The 14,276-nt window shown below is 36.6% G+C and overlaps 1 protein-coding gene across 1 annotated transcript in view; it reads right to left on the minus strand.

The window, feature by feature from the left end:
• CFAP44 (cilia and flagella associated protein 44) overlaps nt 1–14,276 on the minus strand; it is a gene marked incomplete at its 3' end in the record, with an annotated part of 117,712 nt that overhangs the window by 41,325 nt on the left and 62,111 nt on the right. Inside the window, exons 18-22 of the mRNA XM_007453147.1 lie at nt 13,575–13,845; nt 7,802–7,857; nt 7,473–7,635; nt 5,843–5,973; nt 2,486–2,682 (exon numbers count right to left, since the gene is read on the minus strand). Coding sequence (XP_007453209.1) covers nt 2,486–2,682; nt 5,843–5,973; nt 7,473–7,635; nt 7,802–7,857; nt 13,575–13,845 — 818 coding nt within the window. The remainder of the gene's footprint in view (nt 1–2,485; nt 2,683–5,842; nt 5,974–7,472; nt 7,636–7,801; nt 7,858–13,574; nt 13,846–14,276) is intronic.

The following is a 14,276-nucleotide window of genomic DNA, read 5'->3' on the forward strand; positions in this document are numbered from 1 at the left end:
TGTAACATGATGATGGGGGAAGGGAAAAGCAAGTGAGTCCTATTTGACATGTATAATTTGAGGTGACATATACCAACTGCAGTGGTCTGTGACCAATCAAAAAACTGGTCAGAAACACACAAATCTAGAATTAAAAATTATGGGCTTTATCGCAGACACATGAAAAAATGCTCAACATCACTAATCATCAGGGAAATGCAAATCAAAACCACAATGAGATATCACCTCACATCTGTCAGAATTGCTGTTATCAAAAAGACGACAAATAACAAGTGTTGGTGAGGAGATAGAGAAAAGGAAACCTTTGTGCACTGCTAGTAGGAATGTAAATTAGTGCAGCCACTATAGAAAACAGTATGGCGGTTCCTCAAAAATTAAAAATAGAACTGCCATATGACCCAGGAATTCCACTTCCAGATATTTTTCCAAAGGGAAAAAACCCCACTAATTCAAAAAATGTATGTGCCCCTATGTTCACTGCAGCATTATTTACAATAGCCAAGATATGGAAGCAACCTAAGTGTCCATCGATAGCTGAACAGATAAAGAAGATGTGGTATACATATATATATATTATACACACACACAATGGAATATTACTCAGCCATAAAAAAATAAAATCTTGCCATTTGTGACAACATGGATGACCTAGAGGGTATTAGACTGAAATAAGTCAGACAAAGAAAGACAAATACTGCATGATTTCTCTTATGTGTGGAATCTAAAAAAAAACAAAACAAATGAACAAACATAATAAAACAGAAACAGACTCATAGATACAGAAAACAAACAGCTGGTTGCCAGAGGGGAGGGGGTGGGAGGATCAAATAGGTGAGGGAGATTAAGAGGTACAAACTTCCAGTTACAAAATAAATGAGTCAGGGGATGAAATGTACAGCATAGGAAACACAGTCAATAACGTAGTAATAATTTTGTATGGTAACAGATGATAACTAGACTTATCATGGTGATCATTCTGTAACGTATAGAAATATGGAATCACTATGTTGCATACCTAGAACTAACAGTTTTGTAGGTCAATTATACTTCTATAACAATTAATTAATTAAAATAATTGATTTTATCAGTTATAAGTATCTACTGGGGGAATTTATTTATGTTCAAGTTGCATAGAGATATACTTTGGATATACACAAAAAAAGTTAAATAATATGGATGGTCATATAGTTATAAGCTACCATTTCATTTCATATTTCAAATATATGGCACCATGGTAAAATAATAATTTAATGTGGCCTGAGTGGCCACAGAAAGGCTTTATATTAAAAGTGTAATTTGTATATATAAAATAGATAACCAACAAGGTCCTACTGTATAGCACAGGGAACTATACTCAATATTTTGTAATAACCAATAAGGGAAAAGAATCTGATAAAGAATATAAATATAACAATCACTGTGCTGTACACCTGAAACTAACACAACATTGTAAATCAACTACACTTCAATTAAAAAATTAAAAGTATAATTTGATCTGGATCCCCAAGGACTGGGGAGAACTCAGAGAGGAGAGGAGTGAATTGGTCACTCCATCAGGACCCTGGATGTGGAAGTTTCAGACATAATTAGGAAGCAACAAACAGGACAATAAGCTAAACGTGCCAATCACGCAGTATGAGAATGCGCTATTGGAAAAAAATTAGGGATATTGTGGAAGGATTAAATACGGGGATAATCGTTTCAGATTTTATCCTAGAGGCAGAAAGAAGCCATTAAAAGTTTCTCAATGGGGCTTCCCTGGTGGCGCAGTGGTTGCGAGTCCGCCTGCCGATGCAGGGAACACGGGTTCGTGCCCCGGTCTGGGAAGACCCCATATGCCGCAGAGCGGCTGGGCCCGTGAGCCATGGCCGGTGAGCCTGCACGTCCGGAGCCTGTGCTCCGCAATGGGAGAGGCCACAACAGTGAGAGGCCCGCGTACCGCAAGAAAAAAAAAAAAAAAAAGTTTCTCAATGAAGAGAGTGAACCAGTATTAAGGTCAGTACTGTATCCTGGGCACTAGTCTAGATCTGGCCAGGCTACAGTGACCTTTATCCTTGACTGGGCTCCGCAAGCCATTCCCAGAATTCCTGTCTTCCTCCTACTCACCTGCAGTCATCCTGCAAGCAGTCACAAGAGGCAGGGCGCAGGGATTAGAGGCACTATTTTCACATCTGTATTCTCAGCTCATCACTCTGTTTAAAGCATACGCTCTTGGAAAAGAGTGTGAAATGCTGTGTTCTAGCCCTACCCTCTGGGATGGGGCCCAGGAATCTGGGAACAAACACTGCCTAGGAAAACTAGCATCTGGGGAAATCCTAGACTTAAGAACAGCTGGACATGGGAAATAAGAAATCCGCAGCACCAGGTGCTCTCATCCACTCTCAGCCACATGACTGGGAGTCAAAGGTTCTGCTCACAAAAAGATAATTCAACTTTGAAATTTTAATAAATAGGGATTTAAAAGGCTTCTTGTCATTTAGGTTACCTGTATCTCTCTGACTGTCCTTTCTTCCAGTTCCTTCTGTTTCAAACCTCTCAAATTTGCTCGCTCTTCTCTCTGATTGACTTGGCCGTTTGGATTTGGAGTATTTAGAGGGCTTCACAAGCCTATAGGAGGATATCTTGTGATCACTTTGTATGGCATGAACCACAATAGTATCGCTTTCCAACGAATCACGAAATCTGAAAGGAAAAAAAAGTATTTGCAATCATCACCATTTTAATCATGCTGCATGATTATTACATAATAAAATGAGATCACAATGTACTATGCTGATAAATGATCCCATTATATCACGCTGAATCCAAAATTCAACCATGCATATACCAACCCAACAAGGATGTAGTGGAAGTTGAATAGGACTTGGTTAAAGAGCAAGTAGAATTTTCTTCTTAATGAAAATACTAAACATCTCATTATAAACAGTATAATACCATTGTTTTGATAGTATGAAGAGTCAAAATTTTTCAGACAGACTACAGTTTAAAGCTAAATGGATTATATCAAACTCTGAGGAAATGTAATTCATCTTCCTATCTATTATCTCATTTATTATATATAATATTTCATATATTACATATTCGATAGATAACAGGTGGTGATACATGTATGTACACATTACCCTATTTGTCTCTATAAAAAACATTAAGCTCAGGAATCTGTACTACTCTCCAGTTCAACTTTCTCTTATAGCTCACAGACATCTATCTTTTAAAAGTTCTTCATCAGTTTAATTGTTGTTATTTTTTGCTGATTCACAATTATTTCCTCATCTTTTTATGTCTAAGTTGATTTATAGATTCAATGTAATTCCAATCAAAATCCTAGGTTGTCGTGAAAGTTGACAAACTTATTCTGTGCAAAGGACCTAAGCAATATTGAAGGTGAAGAACAATCCAGAGGGTTCATAATATCAAATGTCAAGAATAATTAAGGTCATGTAACACTAGCGCAAAAACAGACAGGCCAATGGAATAAAATGAAGAGTTTAGAAACAGACCCACATATATGTGGTTACCGGATTTTTGACAAAAGCACCACTACAATCTAGTAAGGAAAGGATGGTCTTTTCAGCGAATGACAGTGGGCCAACTGGATATCCATATAGAAACAAAAGACACTTGATCTCTATCTTACACCACCCACAAAAATTACCCAAGATAGATAATGGCAAAACAGTAGAGCTTCTAGAAGAAAATGGAAGATTATTTCATGAATTGGGAATAGGCAAAGATTCCTTAACTACAACATAAAAGCACTAACCATAAAAAGTTAGTGAAAATATTGATAAATTGCAAAGGAAAACACTGATAAACTAAACTTTATTAAAATGAAAAATTTCTGTTCAAAAAGACACTATAATGAGGATGAAAAGACAAGCCACAGAGTAGAGCAAGATATATTACATGCATGCATACACACACATAGATATGTCATATATACATGTGTCATGTGTATGACGAGACTCACACATAGATATACATGTCATGTGTATGACGAGACTCATCCAGAATATATAACTCCCACAACCCAATTTTTAAATGAACAAAAGACTTGAGCAAACCCCTAACAAAAGAGAATATAAAAATAACCAATAAGTATAGGAAAAGGGACTAAAAATTGTCACTCATCTGGAAAATGCCAATTTAAATCACACTGAGACACTACTACAGAATAGCTGAAATTTAAAGAGCTGACAATGCCCAGTGATGGCAAGCATGAGTGTTATGGGTTGAATTGTGTCCCCCGAAAAGAATATGAAGTCCTAACCCCCCAGGTACCTCAGAATATGACCTTATCTGGAAATAAGGTCTTAACAGAGGTAATCAAGTTAAAATGAGATCATTAGGGTGGATCCTAATCCAACATGACTGATGCCCTCATAAAAGGAGAAAAGTTGGACAAGCACAGAGGCAATATTATACAAAGAGACACAGAGAGAACACCACGTGAAGACAGAAGATTTAGAGTGATGCATCTACAAGCTAAGAAACACCAAAGATTGCTGGCCAAGCCACCAGAAGCTCAGAAAAAGGCATGGAACAGATTCTCCCTCCCAGCTCTCAAAAGAAACCAAATTAGTCAACACTTCGATTTTGGATTTCCAGTCCCCAGAATCATCAGATAATAAATGTCTTTTATTGTAAGCCAGCCTGTCTGTGGTACTTTGTTATGGAAGCCCTAGAAAATGAATACAATGGGAATCAATTGGAATTCTCATACGTTGATGATCAGAGTATAAATAAATTGAGCCATTTTGGAGAACTGTTTGTCAGTGTCTAATAAAGCTAAACACGCTTAGAACCTACGGTCTAGCAGTTCCACTCCTGATTATATAGAAAACAGAAATAAGTGCTTATGTCCACCAAAAGACATGCACAAGAATGTCAGCATTATTCATCGAAGCCAAAAAATAGGAACAACTCAAATATCAGCAGTTAAATGGATTAATAAATTGTGGTATAACCATTTAATAGAATATTACAAAGCAATGAAAATGAATGCAGTACTGCTACCTGCATCAACATGGGTAATCTTAGGCATGATACTGAAGAGAGAAGCCAGATACAAAAGCGTTCATACTGCAGCTTTCCATGTATATGAAGTTCACAGACACAGCTAATCTATGGTGATAAACGTTCATCTTTGGAGAGTAAATATTTATCGGGAGGAGGCCACGAGGGAAATTTCTGGAGTGTTATAAAAGTTCTTTTATTTTTAATTTTTTTTTAAATTTTTATTTCTTTTTTTGGCTGTGTTGGGTCTTCGTTGCTGTGCTTGGGCTTTCTCTAGTTGTGGCAAGTGGGGGCTACTCTTCATTGCCGTGCACAGTCTTCTCATTGTGGGCTGCGGCTCGTGAGCTCTAGAGTGTAGGCTCAGTAGTTGTGGCATGCAGGCTCAGTAGTTGTGGTGCACAGGCATAGTTGCTCCGTGGCGTGTGTGAGTTTCCTGGACCAGGGCTCGAACACGTGTCCCCTGCATTGGCAGGTGGATTCTTAACCACTGCGCCACCAGGGAAGCCCCCTTGGCTCTATTTTAATTTTGATTTTCTAATATATACATGCTCACGTGTTAATTAGTTATAAAATAAATAGTTTGTTAAAAACTGAAAGTAAATATGTATGACATAATTTGGTTTGCAAAAAATTTTGCAGACTTAAACTAGGAAGGAGTGAGCTCAGGAAATCAGTAGCACTGACAAGAGGATTCCTTGAGATTTTAGGAGTTAGTAGGTACTGCAGGAGACCTCTTAATCTGACCACTTCAATAAAGCCACTGGAAACTACTTTCTTCAAATATATGCTCTCAAACATCTTAACTTGCAAGAAATATGGATCCTACCTATTCTGTAGCTTCATTAGGCCAAGTTGGTGTTTCTCTTTTTCCCAAGCTAATTCCTTTTCCACTCGTTGAATTTTATTAGCTGTTTTCCTGTCAATCTCAGCACGAATTTTGGAATCTAGATCAAAATCCTGCAGATAAGTAGATTTGTTCATCAGAATGGGTACCTTTATCGATGGACTTTATCAATCCTATTTCATACATAAATATAGATTTTTAAGGTTTGTCCTCAATTTTATGCTACATCATAACTGTCTCCTAAGTATCATAAACTCTCTCATTCTAGAAAAAAAAACATACTTTTGATTTTACTGTCACAAAATATGGAGAAAAGTTCCCTGAAATAATTAACAATGATGAAAATACAGTTACATATTAAAAGATTTTTCCCACAATAAAAACAATGAATGCTAACAGAATATTTGGAGAGTTTAAACAGTTAAAAAAAAAAAAGAGGAACTCTCTCCACCCCAGAATATCTACTATTACATAACCAGCTGGGCATGGGGTAAAAGTTCATGGCACTTGATCATTAGCTGAACCTTCCTTCCCATGTGACTCCCCATCTAGGAAAGACAGTAATGTCTTTGGTGTCTTCCGGATATAACCAAGTTCTGGTTGAATATCCCTCACCAAAGGGGCCATTTTCCCCATAAGGATACTTAGGGGCCTCGTGTTTCTTTCCTTCACTCCTGGAAAAATATCAGGGCCTTCATTCACACTGAATTGAAAGTATTTTTTTCCAGGTGTGTTGGTGCTTTAAATAATGGTGTATGTAAAATGCTTAGCCACAGAACTTACCTCAGTTGTTCTTTATTTTGACTTATGTAACCATATTCTGCAAGTGTCAACACTTTTCTTAGTAAAATAACAAACATCTTTTAACCATTATAAGTTGGTCTTTTAACCAATATAATGAGTTAATCATTATGATTTCACCACAGTTTTTTATTTTTAATATGAAATTGGCTAAGTGCTTCTGGAATTATAGGACTGGGTAACCCATGGGTATAGTCAGGATAATAAATTCTGAGCTTTTATTTGATTAGGCTCTTGACAGTAATTCCATTTAAGATAGTGTAAAAAAAAAAATTAGGAAAAAAAGTTATCACTAGGAGGTAGATGGGGCTTTGCAACAAGTCACAGAAGCAAAAAATTTAATACAATATTAGCTTAAACAATTTGGTGATTGTCCCCATAGCTACAACTATACTAAGTCATCTTTTAGAAACTTTGTGGATGAACCAGGTACTATCTTTTCAATAGAGTTGATGAATTATGGAAAAGGAACCATAGAGAATCCAATTATATAGTATGTACCTATCCAACAGTTAAATATCTTGGCTAGGTATGGTAAGGATTGATAACCAGATTCAAACTTATGTCTTACTACCAAAAAAATGTGAATTAGCTAAATCCAGAAGTAAACTTTGTGTAAAGAGGCTCATCTACATCCAAACCAAGTTGCATGAAAAGTTCTACAGAAGTTTAGGTTGCTGCCAACACACTGTCCGACCAGACAAGGGAAATTTAAAGATGGTTTTAAGTGTTCCTACTTGTTGGCAAAATAGCAGCCTTAATTCAGAAATAGCATATGTTAAAATTAAAATCAAATTTATTTTAGGCTTACTGTCCGTTTAAACTGCATGTGTTTTGGTAATTCTTCATTCATCTGTAGCAGTTTCTGTAATTGATTCCTTAAAGCTTTGATTCGTTCTCTCTTCTCAGCCTTGATTTCTTCCCCTTCTTTGATTAACTTGTCATGTTCTCTTTTTCTTCTGGCATTCTCAATACTGAAAACAGAAATTTTAAAAGGTAACAGGTTAAAGATAGAGAAACAGCAGAGAAAATTAGTATTTAATAATTTGGAAATTCATTTAACTTGGTCAGCTTTGGTAAAATATTGGTGTGTTTTGCAAAAGCCCAGTCCTATTAGGTACTGATCAAAAATTCCCATACCTGTAGGCTTTAGGATCTTCAATATCTTCTGGAATTGGCTCTGTTTCTATTCCAAACTGTAGGAAAAGGAGTAAAAGCTTAGCTCCTTTAAATTGTATATTTACCTTAAAATATCTAATAAGTAGTAAATTGAGGGGTTTTCTCTGCTAATTTCTAACAACTGTAGGCCTGGAAAGTATTGTCACAAAAAATAAACTAGGGAAAAAAACTTATTTGTTTCTACTTCATTTAAAGAGGTATGTAGAAAAAGAAAATCACATGTATGCAAAATGTTATCCTCACCATATTCCCCTCCAAAATACGAATTAGTAATATTCATGTGTTACTAACAAAAAATACACCAAAAAAATCCTCTAGATCATTTATTTTAAAGTACTGTTTTTTTTTAGTATATTCCTTTCATACATGCTTTGATTCCCACCACAATACCTCATGTGTATACAAGGAAAAAGTTTATGTATATTTTTTAAATTTTAAGTGTTTCACTTGATCTTATCACAGATATTCAGTGAGAAGTACACAGAATAATATAATCCCTCTCTGAGAAAGAAAGATATGAAATCAGAAATATGACTCTCCCTTTAGAAAGGAAATCCGTTTAAATTAAGAAGTTCTATGAAGTAAATCACTTAGAAGTACTTTGTTTATTCAGGTGCTGTGCTGAAAAATATCTTAGGCTGTTAAAGAAGAGGATTTATAACCCAGTGAATGAAACAAAAAGTCCTAGTTTGCTAGCTAACCAGTTCTTAAGTAAAACTGAACTTATTTTCTATTCTCTTCATAGCACATAGGTCTCTGTTTCGCTATCATTTGTTGTAAAGAAATAAAGATTCTCTTTTGATCAAGTTGTTTTATTACAGTACTAGTCTTTATACACAAAAAATATAGAACTACATTTATATAAGACAAGGTTTATGATTTTCATAAAGTGAAGTCATAAAACATCACCAATGTAAGAGACAAGTGAAGGCTAATACATTTTAGTTACTATTAATCACTTAGGATACAACTTGACTGAACTCTATTCTTTTATTGCTCAGAGTTAAGCCCCTTGCTTCTCCAATATCAGTTACGATTTCCAGGATTTGATACTGATATCAGCCAACTCTCTCCTGACCTCAGCTGTTTACAAGAAATTTGAGTCAAACAAAGGTGCTTCCAAAGAGTTCCAAAACACCTGCCAATTGTTCTCAATCCTGACTGCACTCTAGAACCACGGGGGCTGGGGGGAGGGGTGACTTTTATAAAATACAGATGGTCCCTTACTTACAACGGTCAACTTGATGACTTTGCATTTGGTAGAAAGCATACTTCAAGTTTGGAATTTTGACCTTTTCCTGGCTAGGGACATGTGGTAGATCCACTCTCATGATGCTGGGCAGCTGCTGCAGCCACAGCTCCCAGGCAGCCACATGATCATGAGGGTCAACAACCGGTACCCACATAACCATTCTGTTTCTCACTTTGAGTACAGTATTCAACAAATTATGAGATAGTCAACACTTTATTATAAAATAGGTTTTGTGGTAGATGATTTTGCCCAACTGTAGGCTAATGCAAGTGTTCTGAGCACGTTTAAGGTAGGCTAGGCTAAGCTGTGGTGTTTGGTAGGTTAGGTGTATTAAATGCATTTTCAACTTATGGTATTTTCAACTTCTGATGGGTTTATCAGGGCACAATCCCATCGTATCTCATGTTGAAGAATGTCTGTACTGATGCCTGGGCCTCACTTTCCGAGATTCTGATTTAACTGCTCAGGCATCTATAGTTTTAAGAGCTCCCCTGTGATTCTAAAATACGGTAAGAACCTCAGACCTATGCAGAGCTTAGTTTTTAATTTTGTTTATTCAATTCTTTCTGATTTTGCCTTCTAAAATGCAGAGGCTGCTTCAGTGACTTCAGAAATATTTATTGCAGTCATAAATAAAAGGAGACCATTATACAAATGTGGAATGGATTTTTTCTATCCCATATGGGTTTCCATAGAGAGTTGGCACTAAGTAGAAAGATAAAGATTTTCTTCTTGTTCATACACTTTCCCTTCTGGAAAATTCCTCTTCCTTAGCTTGACCTCATTAGACAGCAGTTCATTCTCCAGATTTTGCTGCTATTAATAGAAATGAAAATTTACCTGCTCAAATCTTCCCTACGTTCTTTGCATATTCTTTTGATGCAGGCCACCTGTTAAATAGGAAGCCAATGTGTCCACAGGAATTTTAACTTTGGTCTAATACAATCCCTTATTCTTTAGAAGCAATTCTAACAGTTATTAGTCATTTTATCCAAAGGAACCATTTTTTTTTATTGGAGTATAATTGTTTTACAATGTTGTGTTAGTTTCTGCTGTACAACAAAGTAAATCAGCTATGTATATATGTATACATATATTCCCTCCCTCTTGGACCTCCGTCCCACCCTTCCCCCCTATCCCACCCATCTAGGTCATTACAGAGCACGGAGCTGAGCTCCCTGTGCTGTACAGCAGGTTCCCACTAGCTATCTATTTTACACATGGTAGCGTATATAAGTCAATCCTAATCTCCCATTTCATCCCACCCTCCCCTTCCCCCTCTGTGTGCACATGTCTGTTCTCTACATCTTTGTCTCTATTCTTGCCCTGGAAATAGGTTCATCTGTACCATTTTTCTAGATTCCACATACATGCATTAATATACAATATTTGTTTTTCTCTTTCTGACTTACTTCACTCCATATGACAGACTCTAGGTCCATCCACATCTCTACAAATGACCCAATTTCATTCCTTTTTATGGCTGAGTAATATTCCATTGTATATATGTACCACATCTTCTTTATCCATTTATCTGTTCTTGGACATTTAGATTATTTCCATGTCCTGGATATTGTAAATAGTGTTGCAATGAACACTGGGGCAGGTGTTCTTTTGAATTATGTTTTTCTCAGGGTATATGTCCAGTAGTGGGATTTCTGGGTCATATGGTAGTTCTATTTTTACTTTTTTAAGGAACATCTATACTGTTCTCCACAGTGACTATCAATTTACATTCCCACCAACAGTGCATGAGGGTTCCCTTTTCTCCACACCCTCTCCAGCATTTATTGTTTGTAGATTTTTGACACTATCCATTCTGACTGGTGTGAGGTGATACCTCATTGTAGTTTTGATTTGCATTTCTCTAATAATTAGTGATGTTGAGCAGCTTTTCATGTGCTTCTTGGCCATCTCTATGTCTTCTTTGGAGAAATGTCTATTTAAGTCTTCTGCCCGTTTTTTGATTTTTTTTTTTTTTTTTGATATTGAGCTCCATGAGTTGTTTGTATATTTTGGAGATTAATCCTTTGTCCGTTGCTTCATTTGCAAATATTTCCTCCCATTCTGAGAGCTTTCTTTTTGTCTTGTTTATGGTTTCCTTTGCTGTGCAAAAGCTTTTAAGTTTCATTAGGTCCCATTTGTTTATTTTTGTTTCTATTTTCATTACTATAGGATGTGGGTCAAAAAAGATCTTGCTATGGTTTATGTCAGAGTGTTTTTTCTGTTTTCCTCTAAGAGTTTTATAGTGTCCAGTCTTAAATTTAGGTCTTTAATCCATTTTATTTTTGTGTATGGTGTTAGGGAGTGTTCTAATTTCATTCTTTTATATGTAGCTGTCTAGTTTTCCCAGCACCACTTATTGAAGAGGCTGTCTTTTCTCCATTGTATATTCTTGCCTCCTTTGTCATAGATTAGGTGACCATAGGTGAGTGGGTTTATCTCTGGGCTTTCTATCCTGGACCATTGATCTATATTTCTGTTTTTGTGCCAGTACCATACTGTCTTGATTACTGTAGCTTTGTAGTATAGTCTGAAGTCAGGGAGCCTGATTCCTCCAGCTCTATTTTACTTTCTCAAAATTGCTTTGGCTATTTGGGGTCTTGTGTTTCCACACAAATTGTAAAATTTTTTGTTCTAATTCTATGAAGAATGCCATTGGTAATTTGACAGGGATTGCACTGAACCTGTAGATTGCTTTGGGTAGTATAGTCATTTTCACAATGTTGATTCTTCCAATCCAAGAACATGGTATATTTCTCCATCTGTTTGTATCATCTTTGATTTCTTTCATTAGTGTTTTATAGTTCTCTGAGTACAAGTCTTTTGCTTCCTTAGGTAGGTTTATTCCTAGGTATTTTATTCTTTCTGTTGCAATAGTAAATGGGATTGCTTCCTTAATTTCTCTTTCTGATCTTTCACTGTTAGTGTATAGGAATGTAAGAGACTTCTGTGAATTTTGTATCCTGCACCTTTACTAAATTCACTGATTAGCTCTAGTAGTTTTCTGGTGCTGTCTTTAGGATTTTCTATGTATAGTATCATGTCATCTACAAACAGTGACAGTTTTAATTCTTTTCCAATTTGTATTACTTTTATTTCTTTCTCTTCTCTGACTGCCTTGGCTAGGATTTCCAAAACTATGTTGAATAAGAGTGGTGAGAGTGGACATCCTTGTCTTATTCCTGATCTTAGAGGAAATGCTTTCAGTTTTTCACCATTGAGAATGATGTTTGCAATGGGTTTATTCATATATGGCCTTTCTATGTTGAGGTAGGTTCCCTCTATGCCCACTTTCTGGAGAGTTTTTATCATAAATAGGTGTTGAATTTTGTCAAAAGCTTTTTCTGCATCTATTGAGATGATCATATGGTTTTTATTCTTTAATTTGTTAACATGAATATTAACATTGATTGATTTGCATATATTGAAGAATCCTTGCATTCCTGGGATAAATCCCACTTGATCTTGGTGTTGATACTTTAATGTGTTGTTGGATTCTCTTTGCTAGTATTTCGTTGAGGATTTTTGCATCCATGTTCATCAGTGATATTGGTCTGTAATTTTCTTGTTTTGTGATACCTTGTCTGGTTTTGGTATCAGGATGATGGTGGCCTTGTAGAACGAGTTTGGGAGTGCTCCTCCCTCTGCAATTTTTTGGAAGAGTTTGAGAAGGATAGGTGTTAGCTCTTCTCTCCAAAGGAACCATTTTGATAATAGAAAATGTAGGTCTTGTGACAGGGCAAAGGGATATAATTTGGGGATTCAAACCCTCAATCTTCATTACAAAGCCAATAATGTATCCTGTTTAAGAATACAATAATTTACCTGAATCGTTGATGAAACTCTCATATTCTAATACTAAAGATAATAATATTTTTACAACCCCTTTCAAAGGTACAAATTATGGTACACATCCTACATATGTCTCTTCAATAAGCAAATGAATAAATAGAAAGCAAAATATATCGGAAAAAAGTTGGGCATCTTGAAAACAAAAAACTTTGTGAAAGTGATGGAGACAGAAAAATTGACAGTCTTTTTAATAGAGGGACTTCTGCATCTTTAGTAATAAGGTGAATTCAACATCTTTAATATTTGATAACAGAGGCACCAGTAAGGCAAAATTATAATACTGGTAGGAAGATTAGACTGCAAGGTATTTGTGTCTAAAAAGTTTCATTTTTAAAGAATATGAGCATTTTAACATCACAATATTAAAATAAAGTTGTTTTTTCTTTTTTTTTTTTTTTTTTGCCATACACGGGCCTCTCACTGTTGTGGCCTCTCCCGTTGCAGAGCACAGGCTCCGGACGCGCAGGCTCAGCGCCCATGGCTCACGGGCCCAGCCGCTCCGTGGCATGTGGGATCTTCCTGGACCGGGGCACGAACCCATGTCCCCTGCATCGGCAGGCGGACTCTCAATCACTGCGCCACCAGGGAAGCCCAAAATAAAGTTATTATTATTAGTCAGTTACATACCCTGGGAGATGGCACCTTGGCTTTCATGACTTTCTTTAACTCAAATTCAGAAAAAATGTTGAAAACAAAGATATTACTGTCTGCTCCAGCAGTCACCAAGAAGCGGTCATCAAAACTAGTGGAGATGGCTTTAATGCATCCATAATTATTGTCATGCATACTGCAGTGCCAGTAGTCCTCCATATGCGTCAATGAAGGGTCATTCTTATTTAGGATATAGACTCGAATTGCTCCATTTTGCATTCCACAAAACATCATTTCTTCGTTAATGCTATGAAACAAAAGGAAAGTAAATCATTCTTCATATTAATCTGAAAATGTTTAATTTTAAGTTAATTGAAAAATGACTAAAGTTTTAAAAACAAAGATGTTATGGAGTAAATTGTGTCCCCACAAAATTCGTATGCTGAAGCCCTAACAAACTATGGCAGCTCTAGCAAACTAATACAAAAGAGTAGAAGGAGAAAAAGACAATTTGAAATTTGGAGCTATTATATTCGGTCTTCAAAAGAATGACCAGGGGGCCTCCCTGGTGGCGCAGTGGTTGGGAGTCCGCCTGCCGATGCAGGTGACGCAGGTTCGTGCCCCGGTCCAGGAGGATCCCGCATGCCGTGGAGCGGCTGGGCCCGTGGGCCATGGCCGCTGAGCCTGCGCGTCCGGAGCCTGTGCTCCGCAACGGGAGAGGCCACAACAGTGAGAGAC

The sequence above is a fragment of the Lipotes vexillifer genome, unplaced genomic scaffold (genome assembly GCF_000442215.2).
Source record: "Lipotes vexillifer unplaced genomic scaffold, Lipotes_vexillifer_v1.1 scaffold1319, whole genome shotgun sequence".
Classification (NCBI taxonomy): Eukaryota; Metazoa; Chordata; class Mammalia; order Artiodactyla; family Lipotidae; genus Lipotes; species Lipotes vexillifer.